The sequence below is a fragment of the Chamaea fasciata genome, unplaced genomic scaffold (genome assembly GCF_029207755.1).
Source record: "Chamaea fasciata isolate MVZ Bird 193981 ecotype frontalis unplaced genomic scaffold, bChaFas1.0.hap1 SCAF_1, whole genome shotgun sequence".
In the NCBI taxonomy this organism is placed as follows: Eukaryota; Metazoa; Chordata; class Aves; order Passeriformes; family Sylviidae; genus Chamaea; species Chamaea fasciata.
The window spans coordinates 139,197,291-139,212,836 of NW_027094086.1; the positions used below are offsets into that span (position 1 = coordinate 139,197,291).

Here is a 15,546-nt window from a genome sequence, read left to right on the forward strand (position 1 = left end):
AAAAAGGCCACAAGATTAGCACAAAGAACAGGAGTAAAAATGACTACACTCTCAAGGGATGTTCCAACTTAAACTTCAGATGAGATTTCCAGCTGACACCCATGTACCAGTTCTGGAAGGCACTGGAGCAAACTGGACTAAGTTGCTTTTATGCTGATTATCTTAACTGATATTCCAGGTGAGAGACAATGTGTCACCCCCTCTAACTGAACTGTGACATAATCATTGTTAATCCCTCTCTCATGCGACAGAACACTAATTATTTCTCAAGTGACAGCAACTGTCCCCTGTAGCTGCTGTCATCTTTCAATGAAAAGGTTTCCTATGAACAGCAATTAAGCTGGAGAGTAGATGATCTTCAGAGCTGTCAAACTGAGATCTTCAGAGATCAGCACTTCTCATTATCAAGGGTAAGGTATTGATGAGCAAATGGAGGTTGCTTCTGTTCCCATCAGTGATCGACAGATGGTTACGTGGTGTCCATCAGAGACAAAGATCATTGGGAAACTGCTGCACTTACAGAAACAAAAGGCTCTGCTTACCCACAGGCCTGTTCCCACCCACATGAAACCAAGTGGACACCAGTGACAGTGACACCAAGTGTAAGATGTTTTTCTACACATAGGTGGGAAAATCTGTTCTCTTTATTCAAAAAGAACACCAAAATCTTATCTATATCCTTTCAAGTACTGACTCAAGGCCAAATTTGAATTCTGACTCATACAACAATGCTGATCTAATGATCTATATTTAAGCATAGGGATTGTTTGCAGAGATATGGCAGCATTTCAAAGTATCCTAAAACAGGCCTGTAACAGCAATTCTTATTTTTTCACTGAAAAAATTAGTAAACCTAAGTAAACCCTAACTAAGGAAACAAAGATCTTGCTCATATTCCCCTTTTGAAAAAATAAAGAAAACGTCTATTTATTTACCTGCACGCACCACATTCAAATGTTCCATTTCCTGCATGGCAGGCTGGACTATTAGGTTCTCCTTCACTTTGACACTGACACTCACAGATGAACTGGAGATTAATTTCCACTTCTTCAGTGAATCCCAGTGGTTTAATTTTAATTGTTTCATTTTGTTCTTTCTTTGGACATTCATTAGCTGTTATATTAATCTCAAATCTAACCTGCAAAAAAAAAAAAAAAGGAATGTCATGTTACTACAAGGAGTTCTGTCTGTACTATTAAAAAGCTGTGTTGGACACCAAGTGCATTTTATATTTGAGCAGCAGAACATGTACTCTGAGTTACCTCATCTCCAATTGAAATGTTAGAACACTTCCTTCCATCTTCTTGTGTGTCATTCACTCCATTCTTGCAGAAAGATTTGTAACTGATTGTCACTCCTTTTGGTAGTTTAGTATTTTCCAGGATAACCTCTGAAGAAAGGGACTGAACCAACAGTTATTACCTAACTTCAAACTGAGTTGCAGAAATGTTTTGTTGAAGAACAGACATTATACAACTATGCCCACTCTGAGCACCAGCCCCACAGGCACACCGGAATTATTTAAGCTCCAATGTGCTGAGAAACAGAAGCCCCCAGGGCTGCCCAAAGTCATGCTGTGGCGACTCCTTCTCGTGTCTGAACTTGTTACAAGGTCTGGAGAGATTTCCATAGATGTTGGAGACACTCGTTTATGCCATGTACTCCAAAGGAGAAGTGAGGCTCATTTACACACAATGCAGCAATGAAGAAAATATTGTAGGGCCAAACCCAGCAAAATGGCCTTTTTTGCTAACACTTGGAAAGAAGGTGAAAGTGAAGAAGCTAAAGAAACAGTGTGGGTTTCAGTTGTGAATTTTATTTTTTGAAAGGGAAAATGTGGATGGTAAGTTTTCTTTGTGATGTCATTTTAAATGACTTTAAGAGCGTACCTTTTTACTCATCTAACCTCTTACCGCCACAGAGTCTGAATGTTTAGTATGGTTTTACAACAATGGAGTTTATTTATAGTGTACAATACCAACTAATCCACCTTGGAGTCTCTGCTTGAAAAACTTAGGAGCAAGAAAAATTAATACATAAAATCTGAACTTACATTGTATGCATCAATGATCAGCTGAATCACATTGCTGGAATTTGAAGACAATGTTCCCACTGCTGATTTTGGTATCAGATTTTTCAGTTCCTTTCAATATTGACAAAAACAGAAGGGAAAGTACACTCTTACTAGCAAACAAAGTATAATTCACAGTGTAAATGGTAATACAATTGTTGTGTTCGTGGACTAACTAGTGAAGTACTTCAGAAAACAAAGCTGTGTTGCCAGTGATGAACACAATTTTTGAGGTTATACACAGCCCTACTAGCACAAACACCCAGCCTTTTCTTCTCCTCTGCATTCTAACTCTGCATTTGATAACAGAATACTAAGCCCTTCTCTTGTACAAGCTGACTACAATCTCTCTTGGAGATTCCACACTTGGAAGACATTAAAAATAGGCAGGCATCATTTTCCAACAAAAAAGGAAAAAAACCAAAAAAAAACAGGTTAAAAGAAGGAAAAATATGCATGTCCTTTACAGTCATTTCCTATTGCACAATCACATCCAGCAGTTTAGTTAATTTTAAACATGGGGTATATAAATAGAGCACAAGACACAAAATATGTTCTTTCATAAGTGTGTCCCCTGATTCAGTGTCCACACCCCCCTCAGCTATGTTGCTGCAAAAATGTTCACAAAAATTAGAACTGCAAATGTGTTTTCCACTCACTCATATCTATAAAGAGCAGGAGGGAGAACGGGCACTTTCTCACTGGAAATTACACACAAAGTCAGTTTTGATTTAAAGAAATTTAAAAAAAAGCTTAACAATAAAGTATGTGGGTAGCAAAATATTACTTCCATAATCACTTAGTTCCACAATCACTTTTATTTCAAATAAGTCAATTTTAATGACTTCAGAGTAATTTCTTTACCTTATAGACTGCCTGAAACTCTTCAGTAACAGCAAAGATTGTCTGAATATTGTTCTCACTAAGTTTCTGTACCAGATGAGCAATAGAGGGATAATCCTAAAAAAAACAAGCATAAAATTAAATTCAAAATTGAGACAAGTTGCTAGAAAATACTCAAAAAGACTCTGGCATCATAAATACAAATCATGTTTAGAAATACACATACTCCTAACTACCCAGTTAATGCCACAGTTCTAAAGCAAAACAACCTCTGAAAACAAACAAGCATTGGTAAGATTTCATATATGCCTCATGAAGATAGGAATTTCTTCACATGGACATTATGACATTCCATGACATATAAAAGGTTAAATCCTTAATCTCAATGTTCTCAGAAAATTATCTTCAGTCCCTCAAAAACACTACTTTTTGCACTGTCACAAAGAAATGATGAAATAAACTGAATTAATTTTAGGTTTTTATTGAACAATTTTCACTCAAAGTTAGGAATATATGAACACACAAACTTGGTAAAGCTTATTGTGGTTACCTCATTTGGTAAATATTTCTCTTTGCATTTTTTGTCTGGTCTCCCCACCAGTAAACCACAAAGGCAATGTTAACCATACTCTTACCATAAACTTTGCATTGTAAGATTTCAGTCTTAAGAAACTATTCAAGCAGATATTTTACAGTATTTTTCACTAGTAACCTATTCTGAAAATGAAGACTGGTGAAATGATAAAATAATGAAACAGCCACTGCAGTTTTCCAGTGGACATACAAGCCCATCACTTAGGAGTTGGACTCTGACTCTTGTGCATCCTTTGTTACTCAGAATATTCTGTGATTCAGTGTGGCATACAGGATTATTAGTCATCAGAAAGGTTACAATCCAGCAACACAATCATAGCGTGAAAGTTGCCATTTCTTGATGTTTTCCAATTAAGACTGGATTAATTCTTGCACATTTGCTTTAGTTTAGCTGAAGTCACTTGATGTAAAGAGATAAATTTTCTAAGACATAGTGATCTGAAACTATACCAGATGACCGAATGAGTTCTTTTGAGCTTAAGATCATCATAAAATATTCATTTCCCTAGAAGATGATATAAAAACTTACGTAATAGTGGCTCATTGTGTACACATTATTTTCCAGATGACATTTCCCATCATTTGGCAGAACAATTCCACCAAGTTTACCATCTCCTGCAAAGTGGAATCCAGCATCCGTGGAAAACACTAATAGTCTTGTAACATTCCTCCAGCCAATTTGTTCCTTGGGAAAAAAACAAACAGATTTTTGGTATTTCATACCAATTTATTTTAAAGCATTGGGGACTAACAGCTGAGAGAGAAGTGCACGGAAAAGTAGACAGACTTAGGAGAAGCCACAGGGCAAAAGTGTCACCCTGGAAAACATTAATTCATGCAAACCTTGGAAACACTTATGTTTCATTAAATGTCTGCTCCAAAACATCTCCTGCAGGTTTTCGATCAAAGGCAAAAAGATTCTTTTTGAGATAGACCCTGTTCAGTTCTCACTGAGGAGCGACAGGGTTTAGAAATCAGGCTCTTCAGTGCCAGTGTGCAGCAGTGCTGCAGTACTGACTCTGAAGAATCCTCAGCCTTTGCCAGTCTAGTGCAAATTTGCACCCAGCACAGAGCTTGCCAGAGGACTGGCCCATGAGCATCCTGTCTCACAGCTGCAGGGCCTAATTATCTAAACTGGCCTTTCCTATTTCTTTAAAATTTTCCATGGAGCAGAAGCCATAGCTAATGTAATAAATGAAGACCATGTTAAGAGTGTCATATACTGACAGCTACCACCAAAAAATCCCTAGAAGGCTTATGATAAACACTGTACTTTTAAATCAAGACTCTAGATCATTTCAGAAAGTCTTGAATCCATCAACCAACAGCAAAGATAATATGGTAATAAAGCAATAAACTTGAGTATTGCTTTTTTGGGAGTCCATTTTGTACAGGTGCATAGACTGTTCTGGTCTGTCAAAACGACAGGAACAATCCTTAGGCCTTCAAAAATAAGTAAAAAACCTGCTTTCCATCTACATTCTCAGAAACCAGTAAAAGTCACAATACACCAAATTTCTGCAACCACAACCACAAGAAGCTTACAGATCTCTAAAATAATATGAGAACAATTGCTTACTCAGGATCTCATACACTTTTAAACAGAATCTGACTCTTCCACTACAGCAAACTTCAAAAGATTTGTCTCTACGTGCTGTGATCAAGACCTCTGCTCAGCACTTTCACATTTTGCAGTTTCATTCACTCACTGAATCCCTCCTCACCTACCCTGTCTTGCTTGCAGGAGGTGACATATTCAAATGCCAGCCACTACGAAACACTAAGGCTGCATTCAAACAATTTGATCTAATAGAACTGCAAAAAAAAAAAAAATTTAAAAAATTACTTACCCCACAAACTGCAACCTGCATTATTGCATCAAATCCACCTTCAGGAGAATCTAAGTTCCCAGAAATGTGCTGTTTACCTACAAGTTCATTGAATTTGTTTCCTTCACTGGTAAGGCTGAGCACATTTTTATAGCTAAATGGACTTGTACAGTTCTGGTCCCCTGTACAAGGATTTCTGAGTTTGGCTGGTGTTGTACTTATATAAGGCATCACAGTTTTCTCCACAAAAGAGCCAAAGCCTAGGACAAGAACAATAAAATCTGTGTTAGTTGAAGAATGGAAGTCTCATTTCTATTATCTCACAACAGAATTCAAACGCATTATAGCTGAACTGACATCAGAAATAGCTCTTATACTTGTTTATGTCCCACCTTCTCCACCAATGTAAAATACTTCTGTGTTCAACATGTCCTATGTATTAGAACACCTGCCATAATACTGCTAAATTAAAAAATAATACTCTTCATATACAATCACGTGAAAAATGTCAGGAAGGAAATTTGGGGGGTTTAATTTGTGCTTTTTTAGAACAGGCAAATCTTTCTTACCAATCCGAAAGTCTGAAGTTATTTTTTCCATCTCTAACATCAGAGCTGTTCCGAGACTTTTAACATTCTCTAAATCATCTTTCATAGAATAGGAGAGGTCCATAAGATAATAGAGGTCAATGGGGTAGTCTTCAGCTCTCTTGAACTTTAATGAAAAAGTCTGGGGTTCCCCTGTTTCAGAGATTAAACAACAAACAGAAATCATTACAAATTCCATAACTGCACCAGCAAGAAAAATGCCGTTCTAAGGAAAGGCTTGTAAATCCTTATGAAGGTTTTGAATTACAGGTGAGTTATTTTTTCTCCTGTTGCCTGCAGTGCTTAACATCAAGTTATGATAAAAAAATGTCCACAAGTGCTTCTTTCAAATGTTCAACTTCATATTTCTGAGGTTCTTTATCTCCCCACAGAAAAACTAGCATGCCAAAACCCAAGCTTCTTGTAGTTGCTGCAATTTCAAATCTTCATACTTGCAATCATTCTAACAAGGTTCCTGTAAGACTGAATGGCACAAATTTTCAACACCTATTTTCATCTAAGATGATTTCAATAATTCTCAAAAGTTAAAAATCCACATTGTTTTAATAGGCTTATAAAAGAAAAATTAGTTCTAGATGGAATATTACAAGTTACTTTGCACCTACCAAGCTCAGAGCACAAAAACGGCAGTGAGAGAACAGCGAGTTAGTATTTGTTGTGATTCTAAGCCCAGACCCTGCATTTTACCAACGGAAGAATGTAGTCTCACTCTGATGCTGAAAGGCAGTGCAGAAGGATTACACACACATACCACACATCCCCTTTTCCAAAAACTGTAACCATATTCTTTCGCCTATTTTATATGAAATAAGGAATTAAATCAATACGATTTCCTGCTCCCCTCAGTCATTGAGCTTAAATGGTAGTATTGCTGCTACTCAGGTTGGCCTAATAATTAGGAAACATTTGCTAAGCATCAGCAAAATTAGTAAAGTGAGAAAAACATTAAATGGTCAAGTTAAATAGCATATGGATCACATAGCTATATAACATGGTTTTCCCAAAAAAACCCACAAGCAACAAAGCAAAGGGGGAAACAAGTCATAACACAAAAAACCCAGCACAAAAATCTGTTTAGATTGTCCTTAGCTGGTATTTCAAAAAGCCTGCACAGAAAGCAAGTATCCCCCTCTGCAAGGACACAATCCCTCAGACAACGTATACCAATGGAAGTGCTTACAAACATCTTTTGGGTAATTAGATTCTGGTAGCCCAGGCCCCTGCTATGCTCTGATGAAGAAACTTCTGTGTCAACACAGGAACAATAATTTGGTTTGAAACAAAAAAGTTCACATTAGAAATAAACAGGAGCCATACCAAAACTGCAAAGTAATTTTCATTACTTTCCTCTCTACATCATGCTGAGCCTGCTTCACATCACCTTCCAATTATTACTGCAACTACCACCAAGCAGCTGACCTCTTCTTCCAGGAAAACACAAGACAGCTGTTCAATGGGTCTACAGTACCTGAGAACTCTCCTGGAGGACAATCTCCATCGGGCTCAAGTGAGCCACTAGCCCTGCCCCTCCTTGGCCCCCTCATTTGAATAAGTTTCTCTTTAGGGGCGAGAAATGCTACACAACTACTTTGTTTTCTCATTACTGTGGTTCTGCGTCCACATCTTTAGCCTCTGGAAGGCATTTTACATAGCAATCCAAAAATTGTGCTGCATAACTACAAAACCACTTTGTTCAGACACGCAGACTTCAGTCAACAGCAGTACTTCAAGCAAAAGAAAATGCTCTCATAACTTAAAAGTTCTTGCTGACTCCTCTGCTTTCATCCTACAGGCACACTGTAGGAAATCAACTACAAAATACTGAAAACAAAGCAATTTTAACTTTCTGACATATCTAACAATCCATGTTGTATCAATTTTCTCCTCAGTTCTATTGAGAAAATAGAACAAGTGATAATATCTAATCTTTCTTAAAAATCAAACAGTATTTGGTGTACCTAAACACCTGGAGCTGAACCGAATGGCTCTGCTATCATTCACATTATCTGAAAAATAGTCATTTCTGTAACAAAATGGTTACACACGCAAATCAAAAAATGCACAGATGTGGTGGTGACAGAAAAATCATTCCAAAACTGGAACGAAACTGCCCTTACCAACTCTTAGATGCAGTGATAATTTCTGTGGCTGGATTTGTGTAATGGCTTCTGGTCTCAGCTTCTCTGCAGCACCTTTCTTACGATTTGTCACTTCTCTATTTTCGAGCACCTGTTTGCTGCCTCTGGGATTTTCTATATCCTCCATAGGGCAGCCTTTACTCTTCAGGGCTGCCAAGTCATCACACCGGGCAGATGTTGGCTCTCCTTCTTGCAAAAAGTCCTAGAAAACACAGGCAAAAGAGTATCTAGTTTAAAGCCATGTTCAAGTTGTTATATTCTACCCACAACTGCTCTTTCTACAATGATCACATCTTTTTTTTTTCCAAAATTCAGTAAAAAAACCACATGGTCTTGAAATGTAAGAAATGATACTACATACATTCAATGACTACTACTTTACTTTCAGGAGTTTGCATCTACTTATAGTTATCTGTGTATAAGATGCAAGTAAGAGGAAAAACAAAAATAAAGCCCGATGCCACCTCCATCAGAAGGGGGATATCTTTAAATTGGATACTCTAAAAGTGACTGCAAGTAGAAAAATCTTACATTTTCACATAGTTACCAATAATGTGAACCTACTTATAAAGCCTGCTTTTAACATTCTTTCCTTTTAATTAAGGTTATATAAGTGTACCTTGGTACTCTTTACAACAAAGTAATTACTTTACAACAAAGTAATAGCTATATGCTGACAGAGCAGGGCAAAGAGACAACTCTTATTTTGGGGAAATTCAATCTGAAAGTAACACCCATAAGCAAAACCAATCCTTAACTTTGTTCTGAACAACAAAGTATCATTACCTCAAACCTTAAAAAACCTCTAACCTTAAATATAAATAAATACGGCTTCTAATTGAGAAACTTGGCAATTCTGATTCTGCCCCTTTCCCCAAAATATGCATATAAATAAACGTATACTAAAGCTTGTCAGTTTTTGGTGATACAGACCTACAGGAAATCTGATAGCTCAAGGCCAAATTATAAAATCAGTCAGTTTAATTAGATGTTGCAAATTTATAAGCTGGTTTGGAGAATAGTAAGTAGGCAATATATAAAAATAAAGATAAATTATCATCTCCTAGCAAGAAACGAGAAAATTTCTCAGTTTCCAATAAGAAACAAAAGAAGAGCTAAGAAAACATTTTCTTCTGTTTCTAACCTGAAGAAGATATGTCAGCATACACTGGCTGTATCTTACACTTTGTAGTTTCCTGAACCTAATTTTTCATAACCTAAGAACATGCCCTCTTTTTGTTTTGTAATGAAACAAACTACCCACACACACAAACCTATCTCCTACTCTTCAAGTCTACCAACAACAGAAAACTAAAATTTGAAAATCTTTCTTTTAGAAGAAAAACCCCCTTCAATCTCTTTCCCTACTCCACCTACATCTGTCTGAAATTAGCTCTTACTCTAATGTCACTGGCAGAATATAATTAAGCATACTCAGACAGAGTCCACATTGGAGTAATTATAAATAACTATGAGACAGCCTATAGGGTCTGTATACACTTGGGATTTATAAAAGGAGAAGTAAATACATTGCGAAAAACATTTATACTCAAACCAGAAAAATCATAGTATTTGACTTTTTAAGTACAAACAAGTATCGAATTGAAGAACTAGAGGAAACTACTATTAATGAAAACAGACCTTTCTATGTGGGTAAAGTATTCACTAAAGTTTGAAAACAAGGGAAAAAACCAAACCATAAAAAGATTTTTGCAACACTTACTGTTTTTTTACACCAGCCACAGTTTGGTCCTGCTTGTATACATTCCCCACATGACTTTGCATTAGCTTTTATGCAGTCGCTTCCACCTAGAGAGGAACACAAATTTGACACTTCATTTATAAAAAGGTGTTTACAACAACAGCATTTCATTCTGGCCCACTGTTTTTTTAAACTAAGTTCCAACTACAAACAGGTTATTAACATGAGATATGACTGGCCCACTGTCATTAGCATTTGTCTAGTGAGGTTGTATTTATCCGCATAAATAACTGCTAAACAGATACAGGTTTAAAGGAGAAATTAACTACTGCAGTGCAATCAAGTGCCTTACCTTGCTGGGCAAATCCGTTCCATATCAAACAACAGAGGACGCCAGCACACGTGAGCAATTTGAAATTAGTCTGGAAGACAAAACCAGAAAGCAAACTGGATGATTTACTGTAATGAGTAAGTGCAAAAAAACCACCTCACGAAGCTGTGGACATACAACTGTTTCACAGGAGAAAAGGAACATGGAACAAATGCAAATCTAATTATCTTAGTTGTACCAGCTGGACGGTTTTGCCCTAATACAAACCATGTTTGTGGGCTACACTGTATTTAGAAGACATCAGCAAACAGGGCAGCTTCTCAAATTACTTTGAAATGCTCTTCTGCTAGGTAAACCAGCAAGCTATGAGAAATTTGGAAACATCCTTCACTTGGGGGGAAGAACCGAGACCAATCTATTAACACCTTATAAAAAAATATTTACGTTGTGAATGTTATCAGAGAGGTACTTCTAAATTAAGCTACCACAGCAATACAGGACGGAAACGGAGCTTCTATACCCACACCTCTGTTTCAAGATAAACACCACAGCCGTTTACAAAACATTTTCTTCTGAATCTTCCAAGGACATTTTACAGATTAACTTTGCACTTTATACAGCAAACCAGAAATTTCTTCTCAAAATATGCACCATAAAGCATCCATCCCTGACATAAACTCTACCCCTGTTTTTTCTTCTATAGACAACAGAAAATTAATGGATGACACCCATATCAAAGAAAAAACCACTTTGTTCAGCACTGTAACTATTAATGAGAGACTAAATTTTTAAAAATTTTTATCTACCTTAATAGTAGATTATCAGCCAGGGCCACTTGTCTTCTAAATTTTGATACTCTTTTAAATTCTATTTCATTTTTATTCATTTTAAGAGTTCTGAGAACTTAGATGATAACAGCCAGTTTCCTTGAACACCCTAAAATGTTACTAATTAAAGCCTTTCCAGACATCCTGGAAACAAAAGTATTCTTAAAAACTTTTTGTTCTAAAAAATATCTCGCAGTATAGCCAAGGAAAAGTGAATTTGGCAGGATCTTCTAAACTGGACATGCAATTTTTCTAGAAGAGGTACTGTTTTTCATATTAATTAGCAACAAAGTAAGCAAGGCTCAAATTAGTACAGCAGTTGAGCTTTGGTTTTTGCACACTGAAACACAGTTGTTACTTTGCACATCCAGCCAGACCTATCAGACAAAGGACGGCTGCTCCAAAATCTGATGGGGAAAGTTTCAAACAGAAGCCAACCCTTTGCTAACAAATTGTATCCAACAACAATATTAGATGGCTCATATTTCTCCGATAAATCATTTTGGCTCACTTTTCAGTGGATGCTATGGTGAAAGGACAGGCAGTGGAGTTTAGACACAGAAGAATTAAGAGAATATGCCGTTGAACTACTTTGATAGATGTTATGCATAAACACAAAAGAAATTACTGGTTAAAAAAAAAGAGGAAAAATCGAACTGCAATTTATATCTTACTTAACTTTTGAGCACTACTTAGTGCATATATGCAACTTGAATTTCTCTCTGCACACTGCTGCAAGTGACCAGTCTTTCATTCACAAAAGCTCTCTTCCAGGAACACTCTTATTAAGTCCCTTTATAAGTGATCACCTAAATTCAACCTGTGCAACCACAAACCTCGATCAGAGGGGAACTGTGACCCAAGGAATGTGAGCAGGCAAAAGACAGATGAAGGGACTGAACCAAGGCTTGGAAAGTCAGTGGTTAGGGGCTCACCTACCAGAGCAGGAATCTGGACAGCAAGTCCTTACCAGGTTGCTCAACTTTTAGGTTCTTCTTTCCTGGTTTTATGGTAGGTATGTCCTGTTCAGCAAAGCTTGCTTCCCTCCAGCAAAAGGATATTTTGTTACTCGAGAAGCAGTTTTGCTTTTAGTACAGCCCTGAATGGAGTGGGTTTTTCAGTAAGAAAAAAGCCGAGCAGCTGGCAACAGGTGAATACCATCTTTCCTGTCAGCCTAGATGAGAAAATTATAAACCTTTTTAGGGCAGACTAAGAGCGAATGCACAGCAAGTCCACCACACAGACTATATAAATAAGTCAGCAAAGATGTGACACAGCGCTAAAGCTATGATTAAGACCATTTGGAAGAGGAAGGTTCCAGTGGAAACGCAGGCGCATGACGAACGCAGCTCCGGGCACAGAGTCCCGGCGAAGCTAACAAGGAAAACGTCCTTTCCCATTTATGGCTGCGGCGATGCCGCTCCCGGAGCGGCGCACGCAGCTCGCTTCCTCCACCTCCACAGCGCACCCGCTTCTCCAGCTGCCGAGCGCTGGGAAAACACGGGCAGAGATCTGCTGCGTTGGATTCAGTTCGGACTGCTGTCCCATGCAGACAGAGCCATGCACAGCCTCGTCCTCCGACCCTCCTGCCGCCTGCTGCAGCGTCAAATGCATTCCCCTGCAAGTCCCCAGTGAGCACCGGGAACTGCCCCTCTTGCAGATTTTTCCACTGAGGGAATGAATCCAAACAAATAATTCCCGAGCACGCTGGATGGCCAAAGGAAGCCTTTGGAAACCTTTGGTGGAGCTACAGCTGAATGTCGTGTCAGTATTCAACCGCAGATGACTGCAGCAGAAAAAACCCCAACTGTTACAATAAATAATTTTTTTTTTAATGGAACATCTAACTCTTTTCTTTTATGCTTGTTCTCCCCTTTCTAAATTCTTGAAAAATATTCCAGAATGCTTGAAAAAGTGTGGTTTTTTCCTCCCTGAAAAAAAGCAACTCAAAGCCAAGTGACTGAAATCTCTTTAATAAAAACCGTATCACCATTTGGATCCTTTAAAAAAAGCTGCAAATAGTGTGCTGTTGAAAAACTGATTTTAAAATAATTTCTACACATTTGTGAACCATACTCTATTTTTGTTAAATATTTTAGAAAAATAAACACGGACATAACCTTAAATGTTTAGATTTAATGCTTTCCCAGTTACTATTTTTTGCTATCTCAACAAACAGTAATGCTTGAAGAAAATTTTTTATTTATAAAATCAGCTTTGATGGAAATTGGAGCTTTTAATTTGAAGTGAGAGACTCATTAAGTGACAACAGAATGAAGGAAGGATTATTTATTTCTCTACAGAACTTCGAATTTGTAAATTAAGTATTTAGAACCTTCACATTCTGCTAATCATCGAGATATTTAGAAATTAACCACTCCACATTACTGAAGCCTTTTAAAATTTATTTATTAGAATGGCAATAGCATCCCTGCAGAAAATTAACGGGGCAAATGGGATCAAGGAAGAAAGGGAAGAGTTATGCACACGTTTATTGCTTTGAAATTAAATACCGATGGCTATGCTGCTCTCCTCTCATCATTCTCCAGCTCAGCACTGCCATAGGCCACAGTTTATATAGATATTAAGGCAATATTAACAACAACGTGTTAGGTTCCTGCAGTATTATTCCCCTCAGCTGAGCTGCTCCTCATCTCACCCAGTAATGCAGCATCCACCAAGCTGATGGCAAGCACAGGGAAACACTACACGGCATCTGCCCCTGCGGCATTCTGAACTGTGCTTTACTGCAAAGCTTTCCATTGAAACACGCAACCAGGCCACGGGGGAAATATTTCAGTGTGCAGTAAGAGCTGAGCTCTTGTGCACATGCCACTTTCTGAGGCAGCATCCAGTCAGCTTACTCATAACCCCACACACCACTCTAACTGCACTTAGAAACCTAGAAATGAATACACAACTCACACTTTTGGACTCGCATTCGTGCTGCCCGCAGCCTGACGCCTCTTAGCATGAGCTGTATTTTCATGGGTTTAAATCTTGGTTCAGAAATGCTGCATGGAACTGATTCCTCCTAGAGCTGATGTCACGTTTACAGCCACTCTCATGTAGTGCAAGGATAGAAAGTCACTTAAGAGACCTGCCCCATGCTCCTTGTTGATTATTCGCTCTTGTTAATCAACCTCCTGGCTGATTATTCTTACTGCTTTCCTTTTTGATCAATGCCAGCAATACTACGGCCACCAGGAGGGCTGGAGCAAGAAAAGATGTCTGAAACTAATCCAACAAAGAAAGTGTCTTGTTTCTTCCACCTTGGTACAAAATCGCTTATCCTGGTGTGGCAGAAGCGGTGAGATGAGGATGGAGAAAAAGAGAACTTGGAGGACGGGGGGAAGCAAAAGCTCGGGCTGCTCAGCCACAGCCTGTGGTTGTGTGCTGGACTGCGCTGGTCACACAGCCAAACCCCCACCCCCAGGCATGAGGGCTCTGGTTAAAAAAGGAGCAGGAAGAGACACGTTTCTAAAATAAGCAAAATGAAATAGTCTCTGGAGATGCCTGTTTCAGAACTCGATGGCTACCCTGCTACAACAGTTCCTTCTTCCCTCCCTCCAGAAGGTTTCCTGGCATAAGCTGAGGGCCATACTTTTCAGTGTGAATTTTATTGACTGGCAGAATGAACCCTATTGACATTTGTGAAAAAAGTGGGGGGAAAGAAGGGACTGAAGACCCAAACAACCTTAGTGACATGGGACAGCAATCACACAAACTCTACAAACCTCTAGCAATGACCTGCAAATACACTTGACAGCAGAACTCCCGCAACAGATGTCATTGGTTACAGTCCTCAAGTTGCCTGCACATGAAACAACGCTAACACATACCTGCTTGTATAACTATTCACTGTAAAGAAGCAATTCACTAGGAGTGAAAGCAGTAAAATGGTATCTTGTTCTTCTGTTTTGAGAGAAGCATATTGCTGAGTAAGGCACCAGTACAAAAAAAAAAAGTTTCACATGGAGTTACTTTTGATGAAAGCCTTCAAGCCTGTGGCATAGATTTTCCCACAAATCTTAAATTGGTAATTCTTCATTTATGACCTTCACAGCTATCTTATTTACTTAATCAGTGTTACTGTGATATTGAGGTATAGTTGGAATACACTGCACAGTAAATTCCAGGATCACCATTAAGAAACTACGTGATGCAGTCTTCATGAAGCAAGCAGAGATTTGGGATAAAAACTGGTGCTTAAACTACCACCAATTTTAATCAAAGAATCCAATCCTAAACTCAGCCTGCAACACTATTTGTTCCCTGGATGCAGACCAGCCCTGTGATGGCTGCCCTTCACAGAGGCCCAGCTCCTGACCTTGCATCATCAGGGATGAGCCAGCAGAGCATCACCATGTAGGGAAAGTGAACTTGATGGGAAAAGTCAAGATGGACAACACAAGTGCAGTCCCAAGAGCTGGACTTTGCAACACACCATTCCAAATGGGAATTCCAGAGGTAAGCCTTCCTTCAACAGCCTATCTATCTAACAGCCTAACAGCACAGCTCAAGACCACAATGTTCCTTCTGCCCCTGGTAACTTCACAGACAAGAACACAGCAGGTTTTGAACTACTTGCAGTAATATGGAA

General features: G+C 38.4%; 1 protein-coding gene across 1 annotated transcript in view; it reads right to left on the reverse strand.

Annotated features, from left to right (window-relative positions):
* ITGB1 (integrin subunit beta 1) overlaps positions 1–15,546 on the reverse strand; it is a 43,557-nt gene that overhangs the window by 13,589 nt on the left and 14,422 nt on the right. The window contains exons 2-11 of the mRNA XM_066200083.1: positions 10,138–10,207; positions 9,807–9,892; positions 8,063–8,285; positions 5,907–6,077; positions 5,359–5,597; positions 4,038–4,193; positions 2,936–3,031; positions 2,054–2,143; positions 1,263–1,403; positions 936–1,138 (exon numbers count right to left, since the gene is read on the reverse strand). Coding sequence (XP_066056180.1) covers positions 936–1,138; positions 1,263–1,403; positions 2,054–2,143; positions 2,936–3,031; positions 4,038–4,193; positions 5,359–5,597; positions 5,907–6,077; positions 8,063–8,285; positions 9,807–9,892; positions 10,138–10,207 — 1,475 coding nt within the window. The remainder of the gene's footprint in view (positions 1–935; positions 1,139–1,262; positions 1,404–2,053; positions 2,144–2,935; positions 3,032–4,037; positions 4,194–5,358; positions 5,598–5,906; positions 6,078–8,062; positions 8,286–9,806; positions 9,893–10,137; positions 10,208–15,546) is intronic.